This window comes from Bicyclus anynana, chromosome 16 (assembly GCF_947172395.1).
Source record: "Bicyclus anynana chromosome 16, ilBicAnyn1.1, whole genome shotgun sequence".
NCBI lineage: Eukaryota > Metazoa > Arthropoda > Insecta > Lepidoptera > Nymphalidae > Bicyclus > Bicyclus anynana.
In genome coordinates this window covers 12,849,632-12,877,112 of record NC_069098.1, presented here as the reverse complement: position 1 = coordinate 12,877,112, position 27,481 = coordinate 12,849,632, and the positions used below count along the sequence as shown (strand labels likewise).

Here is a 27,481-nt window from a genome sequence, read left to right as displayed (position 1 = left end):
ACACCAAGTAGATGGGCATAGTTACAAATCAAGAAATGCGATCCCGGAATCGAACCTACGATCGCTGGATTTACACACATTAGATTATCATCGCTTCACAAGTCTGCAACAACATGTAGGTATGATGATCTTTTGTGTATCCAAGTGAAAAGATATTTTTAAAAAGTGAAGGACGCAGTAGGTTGTTACATACCGTATTACTTTTTGATCGTCTGAAAAATTGTACGACTTTTATATAGACTTGCAACGGAAGAATATCGCCAGAGCGTCAGATGAATAACGATAAGAAAGATCGGAAAAGTGATGCCGGTACATAACATGACGTGCGTCGAGTTTACAGTGAACGGGACAAAATGTAAAGGTATTTATCGGATTTATTAGTATTATTAGTATTTGGGATCTTTTCTAGCTTGCAGACCCTGTTAGTTTTTTTTTTATAATTTGAGTAAGATATTTTTTCGTTCGTTATCAACCCATATTCGGCTCACTGCTGAGCTCGAGTTTCCTCTCAGAATGAGAGGGATTAGGCCAATATCACGCTGGCCCAATGCGGATTTGCAGACTTCACACACGAAGAGAATTAAGAAAATTCTCTGGTATGCAGGTTTCTTCACGATTTTTTCCTTCAGCGTAAGAGACACGTGATATTTAATTTCTTAAAATGCACACAACTGAAAAGTGGGAGGTGCATGCCCCGGATCGGATTCGAACCCACACGCTCCGGTATCGGAGGCAGAGGTCATATTTACTGGGCTATCATGGATCATTATTTATGTACCTATTTAAGTCAATATTTTTAAATGGCCTGTAGTAGGTTAGGCTTTCCTCTTTACAAGAGAAGAGATTTGGATCTGAGACTCTATGGAAATACGTACCTACATGTATTGCACGTATGGTGAATTCAGAGCTATTTGGCTTTGTAATAAAGCCAAATAGCTCTGAATTTTTAACACACATTAAGTCACACATTAAGTTGACACATTAAGTCATGCCATCCATGCCATGATGGCATGACTTAATGTGTTCGGAGGAACGCCGGGACAGGGGCGTACACCACTGGGCCAATATCCTTAAAACCTGCTACCTCCTAAAGCCACCACGGTCCAAGCTGAGCATGAGCTGACAGCTTTTATAAAATGATTTCAGCTTTTATAAAAGACGAAGGTCTGTGGTTCACGTGCTCTTAGACTAATAGTCCAGCGAGCGAGGATCAAATCTATGACCACTCGGAGTTGAGTTGCTCCCTTTAGCGTCGAGGTTTTGAGGCTTCAGTTTTTTATTCTGGTATAGTGTGCCATAAGCGCTTTGCTGTATGTTTCAGTGGACAGTTCCCTCCACCGCAACACAACCCTGAACGCTTACCTCAGGTACCACTTGGGGCTGCCAGGGACCAAGTCCATGTGTAGGATTGGCATATGCGGAGCGTGCATCGTCAACGTGACTGCGCAGAGAGAGACCAGCGGCGCTGTGGAGACTTTCTCTGTTAATTCGGTAAGATTCCTAAACGCCTATCTCAGGTACTACCTGGGCCTCCCCAGCACGAAAGCGATGTGCAGACAGGGTGTGTGCGAGGCGTGCATCGTCAACGTGACTGCGCAGAGAGAGACCAGTGGCGCTGTGGAGAATTTCTCTGTTAATTCGGTAAGATTCCTAAACGCCTATCTCAGGTACCACCTGGGCCTCCCCGACACGAAGGCGATGTGCAGACAGGGCGTGTGCGGGGCGTGCATCGTCAACGTGACTGCGCAGAGAGAGACCAGCGGCACTGTGGAGACTTTCTCTGTTAATTCTGAATATTTCTCTGTTCTTCTTTCTTTATCTAGCAGTGTTGGTCGATCCCTAACTCTCCAGCAGGGGACTAACGGCATCAATGGAGTGGCAGAGAGTGGATGGTGGCTCAGGACAAAGGTGTTTGTTTGTTCGGAAAAAAGCTATAGTTTGGAAGTCCCTACATAAGGCCTGTATCCTGCAGTGGATGTCCATCGGTGTGATAGACGTCCACTGCAGGTTGTGTGTGATTTGATGATATGATAATTGTATGATGGTTTTCATCCAGTGTCTGGTGCTTGTGTTCTCCTGTCACGGATGGGAGATCACCACCATAGAAGGAACAGGGAACCGACTCAAGGGTTACAGTGAGATCCAGAAACGGATAGCCGCGTTTAACGCTACTCAGTGCGGGTACTGTACGCCGGGATGGGCGATGCACTTGAATAGGTGAGATTTTAATCAATTTTTCCTAAATACTAGTTGACGCCGCGCGGTTTCACCCGCATAGTTCTCGTTTCCGTAAAAATGCGGGGACAACATATAGCCTATAGCTTACTCGATAAATGGGCTATCTAACACTGAAAAAAAAATTCAAATCGGACCAGTAGTTCCTGAGATTAGCACGTTCAAGCAAATTAACAAACAAACTCTTCAACTTTATAATATTAGTATATTATATATCAATATTGTAAGCTGTACCTAAATGATGCAACCTTTGCATAAAATACTCAAAATTAAAAAAAAAAAATCTTTTCTTCTAAGAAGGTATATAAACGTAATATGTACTAATATCAAAGTAAAGTTTTTGAGATTGCATGGGGTAATCATTCCCTACCCCTCTCTCTCTTTCTCTGGATCTACTGTACCAATTTTAGAAATCCTTTTACTAAAAAGCCACGTTATTTGTGAGTGACGCACAAAAGGAAACTACGAGTGAAAACTCTGTTGGCTAGTACAATATAAAACATGTTATCAGACCCTGATAGGTACAATATTCTAGAATATTGCGAAAATAATAATGCTACATGAAACCAATTATGTAAATAGAAGGTAGACATTGCTATTAGCATAAGTCAATAAATGAAAGGAACAGCTGAACATTCGTCATGTGAATAAACATCTATTTGCAACAGCAGACAATAGCGCTACGTATAAGTAATTAAAGTAGGTACCTAAATTTAAAACAAAACTTAAAATAAAAGTTGAAACCGCTTATTCGTTGACACTTTTTTTAAAATGGTCATAAATTCAATGTCGTTTTACTAGATTGACAACATTTTTTCGTCATATTTTTTTGAGGCGATTACATGAAAATTTTAGTTTTTAAATATATTTTGACATTACGAGCCTAAACGCCTGTCGGCCATGATGTCACTATAATTTCACTGTTTAATGACGTCACTTTAACAAATCCCTTACAAACGGAGCGTTTGACAAAAATATTAGTTAACATTTAGAATCATGTCTATAGTGTTTTTCAGATACCATGGGAACGGTGACAATTCGTTTCACTCTTAAAAGTTTGCCGCGATTTACGATAATAGTACGTATTGTGAACGGCATAAGGAAACTGCCGTACCCATATTATCTGAAAAACACTTACATCAAGTAACATTGTGACGTCACAAAATGGACGACAGCGTTCTTGACTTTTGGAAAATTTGTAAAAATACACGCTGGGCATGCAGGTTGGTCAGCACAGGGCCAGATTTCTCACACCGGTGTCGCCCAATAGCGGCCTGTGCCATTTAAAAATCTAGCCAATGTGAATGGAAATACCGCCATTCGTCGGTCGCCAGAGCCTCGTCGGTCCATCTGCAAGGTGCACCACGAGCAGGTGAGGTTGGCAGTTGGGGAGACTGACTGGTACTAGCCTCCCCCTTACACCCTTACGTACGTAGGTATTACTCAACGACATTATATTGTACCTACTTGGTATTACCTACTATACTAAACAAGAATGTAGGTATTTTTTTTATTTCCAGTCTCATCAACAAAGGGCTCAATATGGTCGAATTAGAGAACTCATTTGGCTGCACCACGTGTCGATGTACCGGCTACCGGCCCATCGCAGACACGATCAAATCATTTGCAGTGGATGCCAGTCCTGCACTGTGCAAAAAAGTCGCAGAAATAGAAGAACTGTCCACTAACTTCAATGATAAAGCCACGATATGCAACCGTACGTGCTCTTCGTGCAGCGACGATGATTGGAGTCTAGTAAATGATAGCAATATCCATGATCCAATTATAATAAATAATGGAGATGCAACTTTCATTAAAGTTTTTGACAAGGAGCAGATTTTTGACATGATTAAAAGTTACGGCATAGAACCATACATGATTATTCATGGAAATACTGGAAAAGGTACGACATATATACCATTTTTTTTTTAAATAATGACAACTTATAGTAGAATTTCACACTTTCATACATTTCACACTTGCGTTTTGCGGACGACATAGTAATATTGGCAGAATCGCTGCAAGATCTTGAGAAAATGCTGACCGACCTTAGCCATTCCTCCAGACAAGTGGGTTTAGTGATGAACATGGATAAAACTAAAATCATGCTCAATGAGCACGTCATCACGATGCCCATAATTATCGATAATGCCAGCATCGAAGTTGTTCAGGAATACAACTACCTCGGTCAAATGATACAACTAGGTAGGAATAACTTCGACAAGGAAGCTGACAGAAGAATTCAGCTTGGTTGGGCAGCATTTGGGAAATTGCGTCGGGTCTTCAATTCGTCAATACCCCAAAGCCTGAAGACAAAAGTCTTTAATGAGTGTGTCTTGCCTGTTATGACGTATGGAGCGGAAACGTGGACACTGACTATTGGCCTTATCCACAAATTTAAAGTCGCTCAGCGAGCTATGGAAAGGGCTATGTTAGGAGTCTCTCTGAAGGATAAAATCCGGAACGAGGAAATCCGTAGGAGAACGAAAATAATTGATGTAGCCCAAAGAATTAGCAAACTGAAGTGGCAGTGGGCGGGCCATATCTGTCGTAGAACAGATGGCCGCTGGGGCAGACGTGTTCTGGAGTGGAGACCGCGTACTAGCAAACGCAGTGTAGGACGCCCTCCAGCTAGATGGTCCGACGACATCAAGAAGGTAGTGGGAAGTGGCTGGATGAGGAAGGCGGAGGATCGTGTGTGGTGGCGCGCTCTCGGAAAGGCCTATGTCCAGCAGTGGACGAATACAGGCTGTTGATGATAGTAGAATTTATAGACGTCCCCCGACGAGATCATTCAGCCGCTGAGTGTCGAAATTATTTGAGAATCTGACACTCAACGAGTGAATGATCGTCTGGGGGTGCTCCTACAACGTCTGTGAATACCACTGTAAGTCCATAATGTGATCGAAGGTGGCTTATGCTAGCCACCTACCATCCAATAAGCCCACACGCCCGAAGCACTAACGGCTTAACATCCGATAGAACTGATCATGGTCATTATGGTCATCATGCAGATCACACCAGACCAGACCTGAGCCAATTTAGAAATTAAAAAATTCTGAAGTTGTTCAGGCTGGCAATCGAAGCCAGGACCTGATGAGAACCACAGCGGTATCAACTACGCCAGAGAAATCATCAAATCTCTCTACTAATACTTATAGTCGCAAAGACTCAGGATCGTGATGTTTGGAATTCCCTACAAAAAGGCCTATGTCCTGCAGTGGACGTCCATCGGCTGATATGATGATGATAATGATTTATTTCTTACATAATTATTATCATCATCATCATCATTATCAACCCATATTCGGCTCACTGCTGAGCTCGAGTCTCCTCTCAGAATGAGAGGAGTTAGGCCAATAGTCCACCACGCTGGCCCTATGCGGATTGGCAGACTTCACACACGTAGAGAATTAAGACAATTCTCTGGTATGCACATCCTCACGATGTTTTACTTCACCGTTTGAGACACGTGATATTTAATTTCATAAAATGCACACAACGGAAAAGTAGGAGTAGTGATAGCCCAGTGGATATGACCTCTGCCTCCGATTCCGGAGGGTGTGAGTTCGAATCCGGTCCGGGGTGTTTGAGCACAACTTTTCAGTTGTGTACATTTTATAATTATTATATTATATTTGTTGGGGTCCCAAAGTGCTGGAATGGCGACCCCGCACTAGTAAGCGCAGTGTTGGTCGACCCACCTCCAGGTATTCGCTGGATACAGATGGCTCAGTATCGTGATGTTTGGAAGTCCCTACAAAAGTCCTATGTCCTGCAGTGGACGTCCATCGGCTGATATGATGATGATGATGATGATGATGATGATGATGATGATGATGATATTAGATTTAATTAACAAAATTAACAACAATTAAATGTATTATTTCAGGACTAATCAAGGATTTTGAGTATCCGACAGTATTGATAGATATAAGCGCTGTGCCGACCTTGCAGCACTATCACTACGATCAGAACCTAGTCCTTGGTGGTAACGTTTCGTTGGAAGACTGTATGACCATATTCAAGCAGGCCGCATCGCAGATGAACGAATTTGCATATTTGGAAGAGTTCGTCAAGCATTTCGATTTGGTTGCACAAATTCCAGTGAGAAAGGTAATAAATAAGCAATTAAGTTTAAGAAACTACCATTCGTTTAATTTTGTGGATATTATAGATAGTATCCACATTTTTTTAATTTTTTTAAACTTTACAAGTTAGCCCTCGACTACGTTCTCACCTGTGATAATGCAATCTAAGATGGAAGAGGTTTGATGAATATCCACACCCCTTTCGGTTTCTGCACGACATGGTACCGAAACGCTAAATCGCTTGGCGATACGTCTTTGTCGGTAGGGTAACAAGTCGCGCCCAAAGCCTCCGAGCCAAATAATTTTAGTTACTAATTTAAAATTTTTACACTTAAATAAGACCAATATTTGAAATGGCTAACATGAGTTTGTAGTAATCTCTTGTTCTATTGAACCGATTTTGAAAATTCACCAATAGAAAGTCACGTTATTTGTGAGTGCCATAGGCTCTATTTTATCCGCCTACGGGAACTACGCAGGTAATACCGCGAGGCCCCTGCTAATACCTAATGATAGTCGATAAAACAAACATTTCAATGTCATCGTCAATACATATACATGAAATTGAATTGTCTGTCTTAGTCCGGTCCAATTAAACCAAAAAATAAGAGTAAAGTTACCTAAATTCCCACCAAGCTGTTTAAATTGACCGGATTATCTGTGATTTCAAAATAACCGTGTTTTCTCAAGTAGTACTAAAACACAAACAAACACTTCTATATTAATATTATAAAGCTGAAGAGTTTGTTTGTTTGATTGAACGCGCTAATCTCAGGAACTACTTGTCCGATTTGAAAAATTATTTCAGTGTTAGATAGCCCATTTATCGTTCCTATAAATTATTCCCGTATTCCTACGGGAATAATTTATAGGAACGGGAACCACTCGGGCAAAACCGCGCGGCGTCAGCTAGTTTAAAATATAAAAAATGATAATTATTTCAGTTGGGAACATTAGCGGGCAATATGATGCTGAAACACAAGAACAATTCTTATCCTTCTGATATATTTTTACTGTTTGAGGCGATTGGAGCTACTATTACTATATGTAAGTTTTACTGAATCAAACATCCACACTTACACAGACAATATTACGCCTTTATTAGAATAGTGATTAGTGTAATAAGGTAGGCTACAGATGCCTACAATCGTGCTACGGCGTAGTCGTATCCCGACAATATTAAATTACAGTATTGTTTTCTTGGAATACGACAATAGCAACTAACAACCGTACATAATACTTTTAGCAGACTCAGACAAACAAAAACGTTTTATTTAATAGAATAGAATATATCTTTATTTGTCCACACACGAGTAATAAAATAAACAAACAGAACATACAAATATCTGGTCGTGGACAAAACAGGTATCCACCTCAGCACAATGCCACAGCGAGCTGTGGCGCTGGTTTTCAGGTGAAACCTTGTGAGTTCACGGACGTGTCTACGTGACGTGTCTTAACTTAAAACTTATACATGAATACAAAGTAAAATAAAATAATGAAACAAGAACGAACAGAGTAATAAAATAACAAAATTAACATTTATGGGAAACTAAATTAACAAGGAAAATCAAACAATAATTAATACGAGTCAACCTGTAAAATGAACGATCTGCCGCCACCATAGTGTTGTAGTAAGGAGAAAAGGACTTATACTAGGGGTTATTTGTTTGCTGATCCAATAATAAATATATATATATAAATATAAATAGCTTTATATTTAGTCTTAAATAACCCAATAGTACGTATATCTCGCATTGGTGGAGGTAAGTCATTTCAACACTTAGTGGCGGCAAACTTGAAACTACCACGAAACACAGCGCTTTTGTGATGAGGCATCGATAAAACTATAGAGGTGTTTCGTAATCGACCTGTTGTCCGGTTTTCTATCCACCTCAATTTATTTACAAGGTACTCTGGGACACCGTTCTTTATCACGCCAAAGAGCAAAGTAGCAAAATGTAGTTTTCGACGCGAATCCATTTTTAAATGGTTTGCGTTGTTAATATACGGTGTAACGTGACTCCTTGGCGGAATATTGTAACAATAGCGAGCGCAGGCATTCTGGACACGCTGTATTAGCTTTTTAGTTCTAACTAGCAATCTACCACCAAATACTGTATCAGCATAATTAAGTTTTGACAACACCAGCGACTCGCACAGCTTATTCCTTAGTTCTATGCCAATATACTGCCTGATTCTGTATAATAATTTAAGTCTATAAAAACAAAGTCGTACATCATTTAACACGTGTTTTTCAAAATGCAATGAAGAGTCAAAAATGACACCCAAATTTCGAGCTTCATGTACCCTTCATATATTATTATTATCAACAGTTATATTAAAATTTAGATTATGTAAAGTACTAATGTTATGCCTAGAACCCAGAAGCAAAAACACAGATTTTTCAGGATTTAAAACAAGACAGTTCCTTTTAGCCCAGTTACTTATTCGATTCAGATCATGGTTTAATTTGGCGACAGCTGCATCACGGTCTTTAGGATAAAAAGATAGATACAGTTGCACATCATCCGCATAAATATGATAATCACAGTATTGAAAGCAATTTACAATATCGACAATAAAAATCTCGTCGTTTTATCGTGGTATGTACCCGTTTAAATATCATTCATAATCAATTTACAATATCCGACGAATAAATAGCAAAGAGCAGCGACCCTAATATTGACCCTTGCGGTACTCCTCTCGTAACTCCAGATGTAGCCGATACCGTACTGGTATTATCACTATTTTTTATTTCAACAAACTGAGATCTACCAGTAAGGTAACTATCAAACCATTTAATCGTTAAAGTATCAAATCCATAGAAAGCTAATTTAGACAGAAGTAGAGTGATGTTTATAGCATCGAACGCTCTGGAAAAATCAAGTAAAACTAAAATGGTACACATTCCCTGATCCTGCGTTGTTAAAATGTCATCAACGACTTTAGTAAGCGCTGTTGCCGTGCTATGATGTTTCCTAAAACCCGATTGATGAACGGGAAGGATTTTATTTTTTTCAATGTATTCTGTCATTTGATTAGAGACTACTCTTTCTAGGACCTTAGAAATACAGGGTAGAACACTAATTGGTCTAAGATCTTTATATGAGGAAGGATTGTTGCATTTTGGTAACGGTTGCACTTTGGCTACTTTCCATAAGTCTGGGAATGTGCTAGTTAGTATTAAGAAATTAACAATATTTGTAATGGTTTGTAAACATTGTGGTAATGATAACAAAATCATTTGAAGTGTAATATTATCAACACCTGAAGCATTAGATTATTTAGGTTACTGTTCACTTTACTTAAGTGGGTAGTGCGTTCTTTATCCCACTTCTGATTTTAGCAGACTCAGAAGTCTTTTACAAACAATAAGAGAACCAATGTCGAACAAAGGTTATGATTAACAACATTTGTCAGGACAACTAATTAACAAATCAAACTGTAACCAAAACAAGACCCTAAAATGGCAGAGAATGACCATGAGTGAAGTCACGCACTTGTGAACGTTGTTTGTAGGGTTAAAGGGTCCTTCGACTGTTAACAAACACTCCCCTTTTCCACTCAAGTCACTCCCCCCGCCTATCCCAAGCAACCCATAGCGAATAGCATAGATGATTTTAACAATATAAATTCGTCATCATCATCATTATCAACCGATGGATGTCCACTGCTTGACATAGGCTTCTTGGATAGACCTCCAAGCATAACGGTTTCGAGACGCCAGCATCCAGCTCTCTACAACCCGCCTGATATCCTCGGTCTCCCTAGTGGGGTGTCGAACAACACTGCGCTTTCCGGTGTGGAATCACCATTCTGGCACCTTGGGACCTCAACGTCCATCGACTCGCTGAGCTACGTCAGTGACTTTGGTTCGTCTGCGGATCTCCTCATTTCTGATTCGATCACGTAGAGAAACAATTTCAATTATTCAATTAATATTGTTCTTTGTAGCACAAATTAACACATATTTTCTTTGATACAGGTGATATTAATGGTATGGAGACGTCGTATTCTATGGCATATTTTCTCGAAATCAACATGCAAGATAAATTGATCGTCAGCTTCCATTTGCCACCAGAGGGTCCATCTCATATATTTAGGAGTTACAAGGTAAGCATAATATTTTTTTTACTCTCATTTATTTATTTATACAAAGTTTAATACAATATATAAAGCACCATTGAAAATTTATAAAAACATCTTGCCCCCTCGTTGCGGGGCATTTAAAATGCCCAAGCAACCGGTGGTTAGGGTTCCAGAGTGAGGAACCTCCTCACAGTAGGTATGCACTATGTATTATCTCAAGAATCACTAATTCTGTATACGACTACCGGCAATAGCGAAAGCTTCATAAGGCGTTGGTCGATATTCGCTATGCGCTATAAGACCATTGACTGAACTGACTATCGGAACAACTAACACTTGACTCAGTATGACACATAGCGGTAATGTCGTGAGCAAGGTCGAAGTGGTCGTTAATTGAACATTATCCTTACCCTAAACTCGCCAACCCACATTATAGCAGCTTTGTGGGCCTAAGATCCATATCTCCTCCATTCTATAAGGAGGAAAGCCTAGCCCTGTAATAGGAGTTAAAATAGGCCTAAATTTAACCATACCTTACACTAAATGCCGTTAAAAATCCGTGATAGCCAGTGGATATGATCTCTATCTCCGATTCCCGAGGGTGTGGGTTCGAATCCGGTCCGGGGCATGCACCTCCAACTTTTTAGTTGTGTGCATTTTCAGAAATTAAATGTCACGTGTCTCAGAGACCAGAAAATTTTCTTAATTCTCTGCTTGTGTGAATCTGCATTGGGCCAGCGTGGTGGACTATTGGCCTAAACCCTCTCATTCTGAGAGGAGACTCGAGCTCAGCAGTGAGCTGAATAAGGGTTGATATTGATGATGATGAATACTTAATGTCATATATTTTTTGTTTCAGATAATGCCAAGAAGTCAAAACGCTTTAGCCATCGTCAATGCTGCTTTTAGTGTTACACTTGACAGCAAGAGTTGTATAGACTCAATAAATCTATACTAATATTATAAAGCGGAAGAGTTTGTTTGTTTGTTTGTTTGTTTGTTTGATTGAACGCGCTAATCTCAGGATCTACTGGTCCGATTTGAAAAATACTTTCAGTGATAGATAGTCCATTTATCGAGGAAGGCTATAGGCTATATTTTATTTAAAAAAAATTAGGGATCCTTCCTAAAACTCCAATAATGTAACCCAAGGTGTACATGGCGCCTTCCCAACAGTCTGCTAATTCCCTCAAGCATTGTCATTGCTATTCAAAAGGCCAAGGGGTTGCTAATACAGCAGCGTCAATCACTCGCAGCACACATCATTTTCTACAAAAAATGTCGCGACAGCATATATCTATCTATCTATCTATATATCTATACTATAATAAAAGAGTACAAATCGAGTGTCTATACTTTGACCAAATTTAACTAAAATCAAGTTAGGGCGATTAGAAATGAGCAATAGAATACAAAAATATTTTTTTTTATTTTTTTGCCTGTCTGTCTGTCTATCTGTCTGTCTGTCTGTCCTTCTGTCTGTATGTTCGTGCTATTCTCTGGTTCTGCTGAACCGATTTTGACGCGGATTTCACAAATAGATTAAGCAAAGTTCAGGGCAACATATAGGCTTTGTTTCATTAAAATCGGACAGATAGAAAAAAGTTATCTTGAAAAAACCGGATTGCTCAAATTGATTCGCAGGCGTTATTTGGAGAAACGAGATTTCCACTAAAACTGTGTATCGATATTGAGGCACATATTCTATACTCAACTGACCAATTTGTTTGTTTATTTGGTTGAACGCGCGAAACTAATCTCAGGAACTACTTAAAAGTTCAGGTTCAAACTGAATAATCCTTTTTGTGTTTAAATAGTCACATTGTCTATTTTTTTATCGTATAATGTTATGCAAGATTTATTACTATAAAAAGAGCACGAATTTGGCGCAATAGCTATTAAATACTTATCTATATACTTATAATAAAACTGTAACAGGTCAAATTACAGAACTTTTTGATTAATTTAAAAAAAAAAAATATCATAGGGCATTATACAATCGATACTGAATTCAAAAACATTTTTTTTCGATTATTTGTCTGTCTGTCCCTATTGTTGACCGGGCATCACACTGAAACTACTGAATGAATTCAAATGAAACTTAGCACGGTTTGAGAACATAATACGGGGCAGGTTATAGAATACTTTTTATAGCGAAAATAAAATCAGAAGGGGGTGAAATAGGGGTTGAAAGTTTGTACATAAACTTTATTACAGACCGGCAATCGGCCGGGAGTTTGTGATAGGGTCTTTACGGCTGGGTATTTTACCCAAACAAAAAAAAGCGCGGCCTTCGGTCGGGGGGTTGTCATATGGCCTCTGATCGTGGCTACGGCTGGGCATTTTTCCGATGCACAAAAAACGGAACGCGTGGCCTTCGGCCACGCACCGTATTGTAGCCCGGCCTTCGGCCGGGAGTTTGTGATACAGCCGTCGACCGTAACTACGGCTGGGCATTTTACCCAAACACAAAAAATGGAACGCGTGGCCTTCGGCCGGGAGTGTATGATACAGCCGTCGACCGTAACTACGGCTGGGGATTTTACCCAAACACAAAAAACGGAACGCGTGGCCTTCGGCCGGGAGTGTATGATACAGCCTTCGACCTTGACTACGGCTGGGTATTTTACCCAAGCAAAAAAAAGCGCGGCCTTCGGCCGGGGGTTTGTAATATGGCCTCTGATCGTGGTTAGGGCTGGGCATTTTTCCGATGCACAGAAAACGGAACGCGCGGCCTTCGGCTGCTCACCGTATTGTAGCCCGGCCTTCGGCCGGGAGTTTGTGATAGAGCCTTCGCGCACTGTATTGTAGCCCGGCCTTCGGCCGGGAGTTTATGATACAGCCTTCGACCGTGACTACGGCTGGGCATTTTACCCAAGCACGAAAAACGGAACGCGTAGCCTTCGGCCGGGAGTTTGTGATAAACCCTTCGACCGTGACTACGGCTGGGCATTTTATCCAAACAAAAAAAAGCGCGGCTTTCGGCCGGGGATTTGTAATATGGCCTCTGATCGTGGCTACGGCTGGGCATTTTTACGATGCACAGAAAACGGAACGCGCGGCCTTCGGCCGCTCACCGTATTGTAGCCCGACCTTCGGCTGGGAGTTTGTGATAGAGCCTTCACGCACTGTATTGTAGCCCGGCCTTCGGCCGGGAGTTTATGATACAGCCTTCGACCGTGACTACGGCTGGGCATTTTACCTAAGCACGAAAAACGGAACGCGTAGCCTTCGGCCGCGCACTGTATTGTGGCCCGGTCTTCGGCCGGGAGTTTATGATACAGCCTTCGACCGTGACTACGGCTGGGCATTTTACCCAAGCACGAAAAACGGAACGCGTAGCCTTCGGCCGCGCACTGTATTGTAACCCAGCCTTTGGCCGGGAGTTTGTGATAGATCCTTCGACCGTGACTACGGCTGGGCATTTTACCGATGCACAAAAAACGGAACGCGCGGTCTTCGGCCGCGCACTGTATTGTGACCCGGCCTTCGGCCGGGAGTTTGTAATACAGCCTCCGACCGTGACTTCGGCTGGGCATTTTGCCCAAGCACAAAATACGGGACGCGCGGTCTTCGGCCGCGCACTGTATTGTGGCCCGGCCTTCGGCCGGGAGTTTGTGATGCAGCCTCCGACCGTGGCTACGGCTGGGCATTTTACCCAAGCACAAAAAAGTACGTACTTTGTTGTGCACCCTCTTTCGTCCGGGAGTTTGTGATAGGGTCTTCGACCGTGGCTACGGCTGGGCACTTAACGCAGACACAATTAATTGCACGCCGGCCGTCGGCCGGGAGTTTGTGATAGAGCCTTCGCGCACTATATTGTAGCCCGGCCTTCGGCCATTAATTGCACGCCGGCCGTCGGCCGGGGGCTGGATAGGGCCTCCGACGATGGCTACGACTTTGCATTTTACCAAAGCACAAAAAACGCGCACATTATTGTACACCGGCCTTCGGCCGGGGCTGTGATTTTATAATTTTTATATATAAAACATACGAAAATATAAATAGAAGGGGCGACGGCGTCGAAAATGTACATCGATTTTCACGCGGACGAAGTCGCGGGCACCTGCTAGTATTATATACGGCAACATCTCTTCGAGTTTTATCCACGCGTCCCAAACAGAAGGGTATCTGAGAGGAAAGAACTTGTTCGAAAACAACCAAGTATTGCAAGGAGCGATTCATGTATTGAATAAGGAGATTGTTCCAGAAGACAACCCTCCTGAAGCATCTCCGTGGGCAAGAAAGAAGCTGGCAATTGGACTATTTTACAAGGTACTTTTAAAGGAGTTGGGAAGTTGTGTTATTCCCCCAGGCCTCGGAGTACCGTACCGTGCGATATTATCTGATGTTAGATGACGATGTATCTTAATATGGAAGCAGATAGAGGTATACGTAATATATACGCAGAATCATACCGTCTTTGCCGGCACAGTGGTAACTAGCCTCTACCAATTCACTATATAAATACGAGTACATAGGTTACGTATGAGCCGTAAGACGTTGGGGTTCCAAGGTGCTGGAATGACGACCCTGCACCGGAAAGCGCAGTGTTGGTCAACCACCCACTAGGTGGACCGAGGACATCAAGCGGGTTGCAGGGACCGGCTGGAGGCTTTAGACCGTTTTATTTGGTCCATGTGAGGGGTATATGCCCAGCAGTGGACGACCATCAGCTGTTAATGGTGATGGTGATGACGTATATTATATATTTAATGTTTTATTTCAGTTTGTTCTTAGTTTAACTCCGAGTGGTACAATTTGTTCACGATATCAGTCTGGTGGGGAGTTAATCCAACGTCCTCTATCAAGCGGCACACAGACGTTCCAAACGGATCCTTCGCTGTATCCTCTCAATCAGCCCGTACCGAAACTTGAAGCTTTGATACAAAGCTCCGGAGAAGCCCAATATGTTAATGATATACCGCCGATGATGAATGAAGTGTTTGCTGCATTTGTACTATCTACAGTTTATAATGGTGAAGTAGATGAAATTGACATTGAACATGCTTTGGTAAGCTTAACATATCAATTATTTGTTATTTTATAATCGTAATTGTTAGAATGATGTCAAAAATCTTAAACTATTTTTGTAAGTGGACAATTTTTGTAATTACCTACCAACAATTATGACATGAAATCTATGAAAAACCTGTTGATCTAGAACCAACTTTTTACACACATAGAATCGATGAGAACTTTTCACAATTTCATTGTAATGGTGTTCCCAATCATCCCTATTTTTGGAAATTACTTAATGCCTATGGTCATATTTTGATCACACATAAATAAAATATATATTACTTTCAGTCATTAGATGGTGTTGTAGCTTTGTATTCAGCCAAAGATATACCAGGGAAAAACTCCTTCACCGTTCCTGGTATACAACTCGAAACCCATGATGAGGAGATATTGGCTAAACAAATAAAATTCTACGGACAAACCATAGCAATAATAGTAGCTGTTAGCCAGGACCTAGCTATTGAAGCGGCTAAAAAGGTCAGAGTGACTTATAAGAATGTACGAAATACACCACCAATTTTGACTCTGAAACAAGCTAAAAAATTCAGTGATAGAATTATATCTGGTCCAACGATCGAAGCAAAAGGCAGAGGAGATAAAACTAAGAAAGTAATAAAAGGTGTATTTGATGTGAAATCCCAGTATGCTTACTATATAGAACCTCTGACATGTGTAGCGATCCCTGTAGACACTGGTATGGAAATTTATGATGCAACCCAATGGATGGATTTGACGCAAATAGCAGTATCAAAATGCTTGGATATGCCGGAAAGCGAGTAAGTTTTATGGATTACCTACTCGTAGCATAGATAGCTCGTGACTCCTTCATATCTTAGTAGGCATTAAGTATGTACTAAATTTTTTATTTAATCTCGCTCCAAAAGTAAAATATTCAGATCCAACTTCAGTTTAGTAAATCCACCTTCGTAAGATTCCAAGATTAATAATGCCTGATGCATGATACGTAGTAGGTAAGTAGATAAAGGTGTTAATATAGGTTGACTTATAGGAGTGTTATTTGCTTTTTAGTATACATTTGAAAGTTCGTCGTATTGGCGGCGGTTTCGGTGGAAAAATTAGTCGTAACACACATGTAGCGTGTGCTGCAGCGGTTGTTGCGAAAGCTTTGAACCGTCCTTGTCGGTTCATATTGCCATTGGAGACCAATCTCGCCATTGGCGGTGGAAGAGTGCCTATGGAGTGCGAATATGAGGTATAATATTTTAGACACATCCTGTTTAAGACGTAATCTATACTAATATTATAAAGAGGTAAAGTTTGTAAGTTTGTAAGTTTGTAAGTTTGTAAGTTTGTAACAATTTTTTGAAATGGGGTAATCTTCGGAACTACTGGACCGATTTTAAAAATTCTTTCACCAATAGAATGCTACGTTATCGGGGAGTGCTATAGGCTATATTTTATATTTATATCATATATAACTACTGAGATATCGCGGGTTTTCTCTTACAGGTCAGACCGAAAAACTTACTTATTCGCATGCGCTGCCTCAACCATTGTGTATAACTGAAATAAATGTATGGAGGCTTTTTGAACCTTTAAAAGTTCTACAAAAAAGTCCGCGACACCATATATCTATCTTTTATATTTTAGCAGATATAGTACCTTTAGTACTTTAATAAATTATTTAAATTTTAAACTAAGGTTTACGTCATTATTTACACAACTAAACTTAAATCCTTATCAAAATAAATTATTTAATAATCACAAGGATATCATAGAGATAAGATTTGCCCTTTACAGTATGTTAATTAGTTATATAGTTTCGGAGATAATACAAAATTTCTGAAAGTCGCAGAAATGCCGCTATTTGACGCCCCGCGGTTTCAATTACGTGGTTCCCGTTCCCGTATGAATATGAGGACCAAACATAGCCTATGACACTCGCAAATAATGTAGCTTTCTATTGGTAAAAGAATTTTCCAAATCGGTCCAGTAGATCCAGAGACCCCCGACAACCACACAAACTTTACCTCTTTATAGTATTAGCATAGATGTCGCTTGGGAAATTATAGTCTTTTTGTCATTGCACCACGCACAAAAGGCTGGACCAATTTTGCTGAGGGTAGGGATAGGATAGAGGTAGGGAAGGGGTAGGATAGAGGTAGGGTAGGGGTAATTTAGGGAAGTGTAGGGTAGGGTAGGGTAGGGTACGGATAAGGTAGGGGTAGTGTAGGGTAGAGGAAAGGTAGAGGTAGGGGAAGGATATGGAACGTATAGGGTAGGGGAGGAGTAGGATAGGGGTAGGGTAGGGTAGGGGTAGGGTACGGGTAGGGTAGGGTTAGGGTAGGGATAAGGTAGGGGTAGGGAAGGGTTAGGGTTAGCGGTAGGGTAGGAATAAGGTAGGGGTAGGGTAGGGGTAGATTAGGGGTAGGGTAGGATAGGGTATGGATAGGTTACGGGTAGGGTTAGGGTAGGGTAAGGTGGGGGGAAGGAAGGGTTAGCGTTAGCGAGAGGGTAGGAGTAAGGTAGAGGTATGGTAGGGTAGGGTTGGGTAGGTTTACGAGCAGGATAAGGTAGAGGTAGAGAAGTTTACATCAATTTTTACGCGGACGAAGTCGCGGGCGTCCGCTAGTTTACTTATATTCGTATTTGTAAAAGCGAAGGTCTCATCACGAAATATCGAAAATCACATTACATACAAAGATGAAATTTGACAGGGAGGTAGGTTAAAGTCAGACTTAGAATACATTAAACGTCAAGATTTTAATTGGCTACTTTTTACCAGCAACAAAAAATCTTTAAAAAATTTCGTGCATATAACAAAAAGAATTTGAAAACGATATAAATCTATACTAATATTATAAAGCGGAAGAGTTTGTTTGTTTGTTTGTTTGTTTGTTTGATTGAACGCGCTAATCTCAGGATCTACTGGTCCGATTTGAAAAATACTTTCAGTGATAGATAGTCCATTTATCGAGGAAGGCTATAGGCTATATTTTATTTAAAAAAAATTAGGGATCCTTCCTAAAACTCCAATAATGTAACCCAAGGTGTACATGGCGCCTTCCCAACAGTCTGCTAATTCCCTCAAGCATTGTCATTGCTATTCAAAAGGCCAAGGGGTTGCTAATACAGCAGCGTCAATCACTCGCAGCACACATCATTTTCTACAAAAAATGTCGCGACAGCATATATCTATCTATCTATCTATATATCTATACTATAATAAAAGAGTACAAATCGAGTGTCTATACTTTGACCAAATTTAACTAAAATCAAGTTAGGGCGATTAGAAATGAGCAATAGAATACAAAAATATTTTTTTTTATTTTTTTGCCTGTCTGTCTGTCTATCTGTCTGTCTGTCTGTCCTTCTGTCTGTATGTTCGTGCTATTCTCTGGTTCTGCTGAACCGATTTTGACGCGGATTTCACAAATAGATTAAGCAAAGTTCAGGGCAACATATAGGCTTTGTTTCATTAAAATCGGACAGATAGAAAAAAGTTATCTTGAAAAAACCGGATTGCTCAAATTGATTCGCAGGCGTTATTTGGAGAAACGAGATTTCCACTAAAACTGTGTATCGATATTGAGGCACATATTCTATACTCAACTGACCAATTTGTTTGTTTATTTGGTTGAACGCGCGAAACTAATCTCAGGAACTACTTAAAAGTTCAGGTTCAAACTGAATAATCCTTTTTGTGTTTAAATAGTCACATTGTCTATTTTTTTATCGTATAATGTTATGCAAGATTTATTACTATAAAAAGAGCACGAATTTGGCGCAATAGCTATTAAATACTTATCTATATACTTATAATAAAACTGTAACAGGTCAAATTACAGAACTTTTTGATTAATTTAAAAAAAAAAAATATCATAGGGCATTATACAATCGATACTGAATTCAAAAACATTTTTTTTCGATTATTTGTCTGTCTGTCCCTATTGTTGACCGGGCATCACACTGAAACTACTGAATGAATTCAAATGAAACTTAGCACGGTTTGAGAACATAATACGGGGCAGGTTATAGAATACTTTTTATAGCGAAAATAAAATCAGAAGGGGGTGAAATAGGGGTTGAAAGTTTGTACATAAACTTTATTACAGACCGGCAATCGGCCGGGAGTTTGTGATAGGGTCTTTACGGCTGGGTATTTTACCCAAACAAAAAAAAGCGCGGCCTTCGGTCGGGGGGTTGTCATATGGCCTCTGATCGTGGCTACGGCTGGGCATTTTTCCGATGCACAAAAAACGGAACGCGTGGCCTTCGGCCACGCACCGTATTGTAGCCCGGCCTTCGGCCGGGAGTTTGTGATACAGCCGTCGACCGTAACTACGGCTGGGCATTTTACCCAAACACAAAAAATGGAACGCGTGGCCTTCGGCCGGGAGTGTATGATACAGCCGTCGACCGTAACTACGGCTGGGGATTTTACCCAAACACAAAAAACGGAACGCGTGGCCTTCGGCCGGGAGTGTATGATACAGCCTTCGACCTTGACTACGGCTGGGTATTTTACCCAAGCAAAAAAAAGCGCGGCCTTCGGCCGGGGGTTTGTAATATGGCCTCTGATCGTGGTTAGGGCTGGGCATTTTTCCGATGCACAGAAAACGGAACGCGCGGCCTTCGGCTGCTCACCGTATTGTAGCCCGGCCTTCGGCCGGGAGTTTGTGATAGAGCCTTCGCGCACTGTATTGTAGCCCGGCCTTCGGCCGGGAGTTTATGATACAGCCTTCGACCGTGACTACGGCTGGGCATTTTACCCAAGCACGAAAAACGGAACGCGTAGCCTTCGGCCGGGAGTTTGTGATAAACCCTTCGACCGTGACTACGGCTGGGCATTTTATCCAAACAAAAAAAAGCGCGGCTTTCGGCCGGGGATTTGTAATATGGCCTCTGATCGTGGCTACGGCTGGGCATTTTTACGATGCACAGAAAACGGAACGCGCGGCCTTCGGCCGCTCACCGTATTGTAGCCCGACCTTCGGCTGGGAGTTTGTGATAGAGCCTTCACGCACTGTATTGTAGCCCGGCCTTCGGCCGGGAGTTTATGATACAGCCTTCGACCGTGACTACGGCTGGGCATTTTACCTAAGCACGAAAAACGGAACGCGTAGCCTTCGGCCGCGCACTGTATTGTGGCCCGGTCTTCGGCCGGGAGTTTATGATACAGCCTTCGACCGTGACTACGGCTGGGCATTTTACCCAAGCACGAAAAACGGAACGCGTAGCCTTCGGCCGCGCACTGTATTGTAACCCAGCCTTTGGCCGGGAGTTTGTGATAGATCCTTCGACCGTGACTACGGCTGGGCATTTTACCGATGCACAAAAAACGGAACGCGCGGTCTTCGGCCGCGCACTGTATTGTGACCCGGCCTTCGGCCGGGAGTTTGTAATACAGCCTCCGACCGTGACTTCGGCTGGGCATTTTGCCCAAGCACAAAATACGGGACGCGCGGTCTTCGGCCGCGCACTGTATTGTGGCCCGGCCTTCGGCCGGGAGTTTGTGATGCAGCCTCCGACCGTGGCTACGGCTGGGCATTTTACCCAAGCACAAAAAAGTACGTACTTTGTTGTGCACCCTCTTTCGTCCGGGAGTTTGTGATAGGGTCTTCGACCGTGGCTACGGCTGGGCACTTAACGCAGACACAATTAATTGCACGCCGGCCGTCGGCCGGGAGTTTGTGATAGAGCCTTCGCGCACTATATTGTAGCCCGGCCTTCGGCCATTAATTGCACGCCGGCCGTCGGCCGGGGGCTGGATAGGGCCTCCGACGATGGCTACGACTTTGCATTTTACCAAAGCACAAAAAACGCGCACATTATTGTACACCGGCCTTCGGCCGGGGCTGTGATTTTATAATTTTTATATATAAAACATACGAAAATATAAATAGAAGGGGCGACGGCGTCGAAAATGTACATCGATTTTCACGCGGACGAAGTCGCGGGCACCTGCTAGTTATTAATAAAAATACTTTTATGCAATAACTAGCCAAGTAAATTCTTGAGCTTTAATGTATTCTACGTTCATTTATTTTTTTGGCATTATTCATAACGACACGCATCTGTGATATACAATTTGGCTCCCATTTTTACGTTCATGTTTTGATAAGATATTATTACTTTTTGTGAAGATTACTATTAAATATTTTTTTTTTTGTAACACATGCTACGCATTTCACCCGCGTTGTTCCCATTCCAGTAGGTATACAGGAGATACAATATTAAAGTACCCGGAAATATAGTAGCTTTCCAACAGTGAAAGAATTTATCAAATCGGTTCAGTAGTTTCGGAGCCTATTTAATGCAAACAAACAAATATTTTTGTTTATTGTGAGGTTGCAGTGGTAATACGTTGTTTATTAAAATTGCTCTATTGACACAAATGAAAATCTAAATAATATATTGTTGTGAATTAATTTAACAATATATTTTAAAATAATATTTCCAAATAATCTTAGTCAAATCTTAGGCCTGTTTCCTTTCAAAATATTCATAGCAAAATCTATAATTTTAAGATTTTCGATGAATATTTTCTGGCAAACCAGATTAGCCAATGCGAATAAGACGAAAAATCACAAATGAAAAAAAAACATCTCAACTAGTTAAAATTCATAGTTTTTGGATTTTTTTCTTTATATGAACACAATTACCTAGCCGGACACCAAATGGCAACTATCTAGATTATCTAGATATATGGGGATTTTTTTTTGATCTATAGATAGATCAAAAAGCTTTAAAATTTACGATTTTTAGATGTTATCAACTATTTGAGCTGTTACTATGAAGTTTGAAGAAGAAGAAGAAGAAAAAATACTTTATTGCACACAAAAATACATTATAAATTGAATTATAAATTGAAACATCAAAAACATAAATTAAACTTAGCATGCAAAGGCGGCCTTATTACTATAAGTAATCTCTACCAGGCAACCCCTGACGAGAGAATTTAGAAAACGAGAGATTGATATTCTAGATAAGCATAAGGGATTTAATATGTAAACCAAACTTCATGTTCTCATGTTAAATAGATTTTTAATTGTTAAATTGTTATTAAGTAGACAAAAGTGGCCACAAATGGTTCGTGTGGATACCTTGTCGTTCTAATTTTGTTGACGCTCAAAAAAATTAGCTCGCTCGCACGTCTCGGTTTATTTATTAATAAAAATGTTAATGATTTTTTTTTATTTCTCAGGTTGGTGTCGACGATGACGGAGTGATACAATATTTACACGCTTCAATCACAGAGGATGCTGGTTATTCTCACAATGAGAACCTTTTGGACTTTGTTGCAGGCGCTTTCAAAAGTTGTTACAACACTGAGTACTTTAATTTGAAAACGTATGCTGTAACGACCGATTTGAATTCTAACTCTTATGTTAGAGCACCTGGTAAGTTAAAAAGTGTTTTGTTTTTTATTAAAATATTTATTTTTTTAATGTATTACTGAATTTTACCCTTATTTCTACGATTTAAGGTACCCTAGAAGGTGTTATGAGTATTGAAAACATAATCGAACATATAGGCTTTGCCTTAAAGAAAGATCCCATTGATATACGTAAACTTAACATGAGAAAAGAAGACAACGATCTACCAGAACTCATCGAAACTCTAAAACTGAAGGCCGATTACGAGAAAAGATTGAAGGAAGTTGAAATATTCAACAAAAACAATAGATGGATGAAGAAAACGCTGAAAGTCAACACCATGTTCTATCCAGTACAATATTATGGAAATTATACTGCGATGGTGTCCGTTTACCGTGGCGATGGTACTGTGACTATATCGACAGGTGGAATCGAAATGGGTCAAGGCGTCAATACTAAAGCGGCTCAAGTGTGCGCTTATGAACTGGGAGTACCATTGGAATACATAAAAATTGTTCCCAACTACTCGTTTGTAGCATCAAATAACGTTTTCTCTGGCTCCAGTATTGTGAGTGAATGCATTTGCTACTCAGTAATCAAAGCTTGTGAAATGATCAAGAAACGATTGGAGCCGTTGAAGCAGGAGCTAGGGAATCCAACATGGAAGGAGTTGATACACAAAGCTGGGGAAAATGAAATGGATTTGACCGCTTGCTATATGATGGGTGATACGGAGCTGAAGAATTACAGCGCGTTCGCTGTCTGCATTTTGGAGGTCCTGTTGGATGCGTTAACTGGAAAGTTTATGATTGTGAGGTGTGACATATTGGAAGATGTTGGACAGAGTGCAAATCAGAATATTGACATTGGTCAGGTATAAGATTTTTGTCAATTTATTCATTGTGTTTACTCATTGACAGCAGTGATAGCCCAGTGGATATGACCTTACCTTCAATTCTTTCAGATGGCATAGATCCGTGGCATGCATCCCCAACTTTGCAGTTATGTGCATTTTTAGAAATTAAATTTCGCATTGGGCCAGCGTGGTGGACTATTAGCCTAACTCCTCTCATTCTGAGAGAAGATCTGGGCTCAATAGTGAGCCGAATATGGGTTGTTAATGATAATGATGATGAAGCCTTTGAGTACTATCTCATCTGATGTTAAATGACGATGTAGTCTAAGATGGTAGAGGACTTACTTGGAAGAGCCATTACTTCTGACGGTTTCATCGGAACTTCGTAGCGGTATCCCTTATCTTATCCTTATCTGTAGATGTAAGTTGACCATTAAAATTCGAATTATTACAGAAATTTGATTGTTTGCTTTCAGGTTGAAGGTGCTTACGTGCAAGGTTTAAGTTATCTGACATGTGAACACTTTGTCTACGACAAACACACAGGCAAGATGTTGACCAACGACGCTCTTACCTACAAAGTGTTTTTGCTTAAGGACATTCCAGCTGACTTTAGAGTTCACTTGAGAAGCAATAGTAAAAATCCAAAAGGCGTGTTAGGAGCTAAAGGTATTTTTTTTTGATTCTATGACATGTTATACCTTCACTGTGATCTCATCTGATATAAAGTAACGACGTAGAAGGAAAACTTGGAAGAAGTAACAGTTTAATGGACCCATAACTCTGACGGTTTCTAAGCGGCATTTTCTCGGAACGCTAAATCGCTTGGCGGTACGTCCTTTCCCGTAGGGTAAGGTAGTCACTAGAATTTAGAAAACATTAAATCCTGAATTGATCTGTGGTGGGAATCCTCTCTGTTGAGAATCACTACGCTAGAGAGGTCGTCAAACCTAAAAAAAAAGAAGAGTATGACTTAAGCTTCTTCTTCACTAAGCAAACATTATCGCTGAACATAGGTCTGCAACGGTGCACAATATCGCACGACGATGAGAGCCGATACATAATGTATTTTATCATAAATCCTTATATTCACTAGGCAACAAATAAATGATTTGAGCATCATAAGTCACGCTCAACAAGATCGTTTGCACTGCGCAACAAAGCGCGACTAAAAAACACGCGAAAATGTTCATGTTACATATTGCCGACGACTGGTTGTGCGACAATGTGCGTGTCCAATGTTGCTTAGTGGATAAGAAGCTTAAAATTAACCTGTTTAATTGATTATTGGAAACTGGAACTAAATAACTGATAAACGGTAGTTATCAAGCGTTGCAAGGTGCCGATGTCTGGATGTACCTACTTGTAGATACAAGCCATGGTTTTTTAAATCCTCACAAATTGATGACTAAAAATAATGATGATTAAGAAGGAACTTCCTCCAAGTCATGTATTCTTTCAGTTGAAATTCTTATTCACACAGACAGTCAAAAATTTTAAAAAGTCTGTTCGTGTTTTAGTATAAAGTAAATAACTACAGCATTTGAGAACATTTTTGTTTTTGTTATGTATTTTATTTTTATATTTACTTAAATTTTATTTATATGATAATGGTGTTTCATTTTCAGCCGTGGGAGAAATGGGAATTTGTTCAGCGCCCGGGATAATGTACGCGTTGAGAGAGTGCATATTGGAGTCACGAAAGGACTCTGGCTGTGATCCTAACGAATGGTTTGATCTTGGTATGTAACTAAGTTAGTTTCATATATTATTATCTGGTTCATTTCATTTCATTTCATTTCATCTGGTTCATCGATGCTTTTACGAAGTCCTATAACTTCGGAACTTCGGATCTCAGATCTTTTAACTGCAAAAGATCTCCTGACTCCTTTGACTCTGAACCGATTTTAAAAATTCCTTTACCAGTAAAAAAACACATTATTTGTGAGCGTTAAAGGCTATATTTTATGCCCGTATTCTAACGAGAACAGATACTGCGCGACGCGGGTGAAACCGTGGGGGCTAGTAAGATATAGTATATTTATTAAAACCATTCTTTCCAGATGTCCCTCTAACGACCGAGTCGATATTAAAAGCATTGGATGTTAAGTTGGAAGAGTTCCAGTTACTGTAACTACTTTGGAAGAAAATTATTATCAAATTGATTTAATTCTAATATTCTCTGTAGTATTTGTTTAAAAGTTTTGTTTACATCTTTCTGCAAAATATTATATTACTAGCAGGTGCCCGCGACTTCGTCCGCGTGAAAATCGATGTACATTTTCGACGCCGTCGCCCCTTCTATTTATATTTTCGTATGTTTTATATATAAAAATTATAAAATCACAGCCCCGGCCGAAGGCCGGTGTACAATAATGTGCGCGTTTTTTGTGCTTTGGTAAAATGCAAAGTCGTAGCCATCGTCGGAGGCCCTATCCAGCCCCCGGCCGACGGCCGGCGTGCAATTAATGGCCGAAGGCCGGGCTACAATATAGTGCGCGAAGGCTCTATCACAAACTCCCGGCCGACGGCCGGCGTGCAATTAATTGTGTCTGCGTTAAGTGCCCAGCCGTAGCCACGGTCGAAGACCCTATCACAAACTCCCGGACGAAAGAGGGTGCACAACAAAGTACGTACTTTTTTGTGCTTGGGTAAAATGCCCAGCCGTAGCCACGGTCGGAGGCTGCATCACAAACTCCCGGCCGAAGGCCGGGCCACAATACAGTGCGCGGCCGAAGACCGCGCGTCCCGTATTTTGTGCTTGGGCAAAATGCCCAGCCGAAGTCACGGTCGGAGGCTGTATTACAAACTCCCGGCCGAAGGCCGGGTCACAATACAGTGCGCGGCCGAAGACCGCGCGTTCCGTTTTTTGTGCATCGGTAAAATGCCCAGCCGTAGTCACGGTCGAAGGATCTATCACAAACTCCCGGCCAAAGGCTGGGTTACAATACAGTGCGCGGCCGAAGGCTACGCGTTCCGTTTTTCGTGCTTGGGTAAAATGCCCAGCCGTAGTCACGGTCGAAGGCTGTATCATAAACTCCCGGCCGAAGGCCGGGCCACAATACAGTGCGCGGCCGAAGGCTACGCGTTCCGTTTTTCGTGCTTAGGTAAAATGCCCAGCCGTAGTCACGGTCGAAGGCTGTATCATAAACTCCCGGCCGAAGGCCGGGCTACAATACAGTGCGTGAAGGCTCTATCACAAACTCCCAGCCGAAGGTCGGGCTACAATACGGTGAGCGGCCGAAGGCCGCGCGTTCCGTTTTCTGTGCATCGTAAAAATGCCCAGCCGTAGCCACGATCAGAGGCCATATTACAAATCCCCGGCCGAAAGCCGCGCTTTTTTTTGTTTGGATAAAATGCCCAGCCGTAGTCACGGTCGAAGGGTTTATCACAAACTCCCGGCCGAAGGCTACGCGTTCCGTTTTTCGTGCTTGGGTAAAATGCCCAGCCGTAGTCACGGTCGAAGGCTGTATCATAAACTCCCGGCCGAAGGCCGGGCTACAATACAGTGCGCGAAGGCTCTATCACAAACTCCCGGCCGAAGGCCGGGCTACAATACGGTGAGCAGCCGAAGGCCGCGCGTTCCGTTTTCTGTGCATCGGAAAAATGCCCAGCCCTAACCACGATCAGAGGCCATATTACAAACCCCCGGCCGAAGGCCGCGCTTTTTTTTGCTTGGGTAAAATACCCAGCCGTAGTCAAGGTCGAAGGCTGTATCATACACTCCCGGCCGAAGGCCACGCGTTCCGTTTTTTGTGTTTGGGTAAAATCCCCAGCCGTAGTTACGGTCGACGGCTGTATCATACACTCCCGGCCGAAGGCCACGCGTTCCATTTTTTGTGTTT

General features: G+C 41.4%; 1 protein-coding gene across 1 annotated transcript; it reads left to right on the top strand.

The window, feature by feature from the left end:
* The first annotated feature begins 318 nt into the window (after positions 1-318).
* LOC112057840 (uncharacterized) lies at positions 319-26,026 on the top strand. The gene is made up of 17 exons (XM_052886296.1): positions 319-361; positions 1,322-1,491; positions 2,057-2,217; positions 3,756-4,138; positions 6,128-6,351; positions 7,271-7,373; positions 10,315-10,442; positions 11,278-11,359; positions 14,485-14,693; positions 15,148-15,432; positions 15,729-16,216; positions 16,470-16,653; positions 22,609-22,804; positions 22,891-23,654; positions 24,113-24,305; positions 25,265-25,378; positions 25,700-26,026. Exons 1-17 carry the CDS (start codon positions 319-321, stop codon positions 25,768-25,770), a joined length of 3,798 nt encoding a protein of 1,265 aa, XP_052742256.1. The 3' UTR covers positions 25,771-26,026.
* The last annotated feature ends 1,455 nt before the right edge of the window (positions 26,027-27,481 follow it).

Coding starts and splice junctions, on each gene's coding strand:
- LOC112057840 (XM_052886296.1), top strand. CDS start 319: ATGACGTGCGTCGAGTTTACAGTGAACGGGACAAAATGTAAAG. Junction 2,218..3,755: donor TGGGCGATGCACTTGAATAG/GTGAGATTTTAA, acceptor TTTTATTTCCAG/TCTCATCAACAAAGGGCTCA. Junction 25,379..25,699: donor TAACGAATGGTTTGATCTTG/GTATGTAACTAA, acceptor CATTCTTTCCAG/ATGTCCCTCTAACGACCGAG.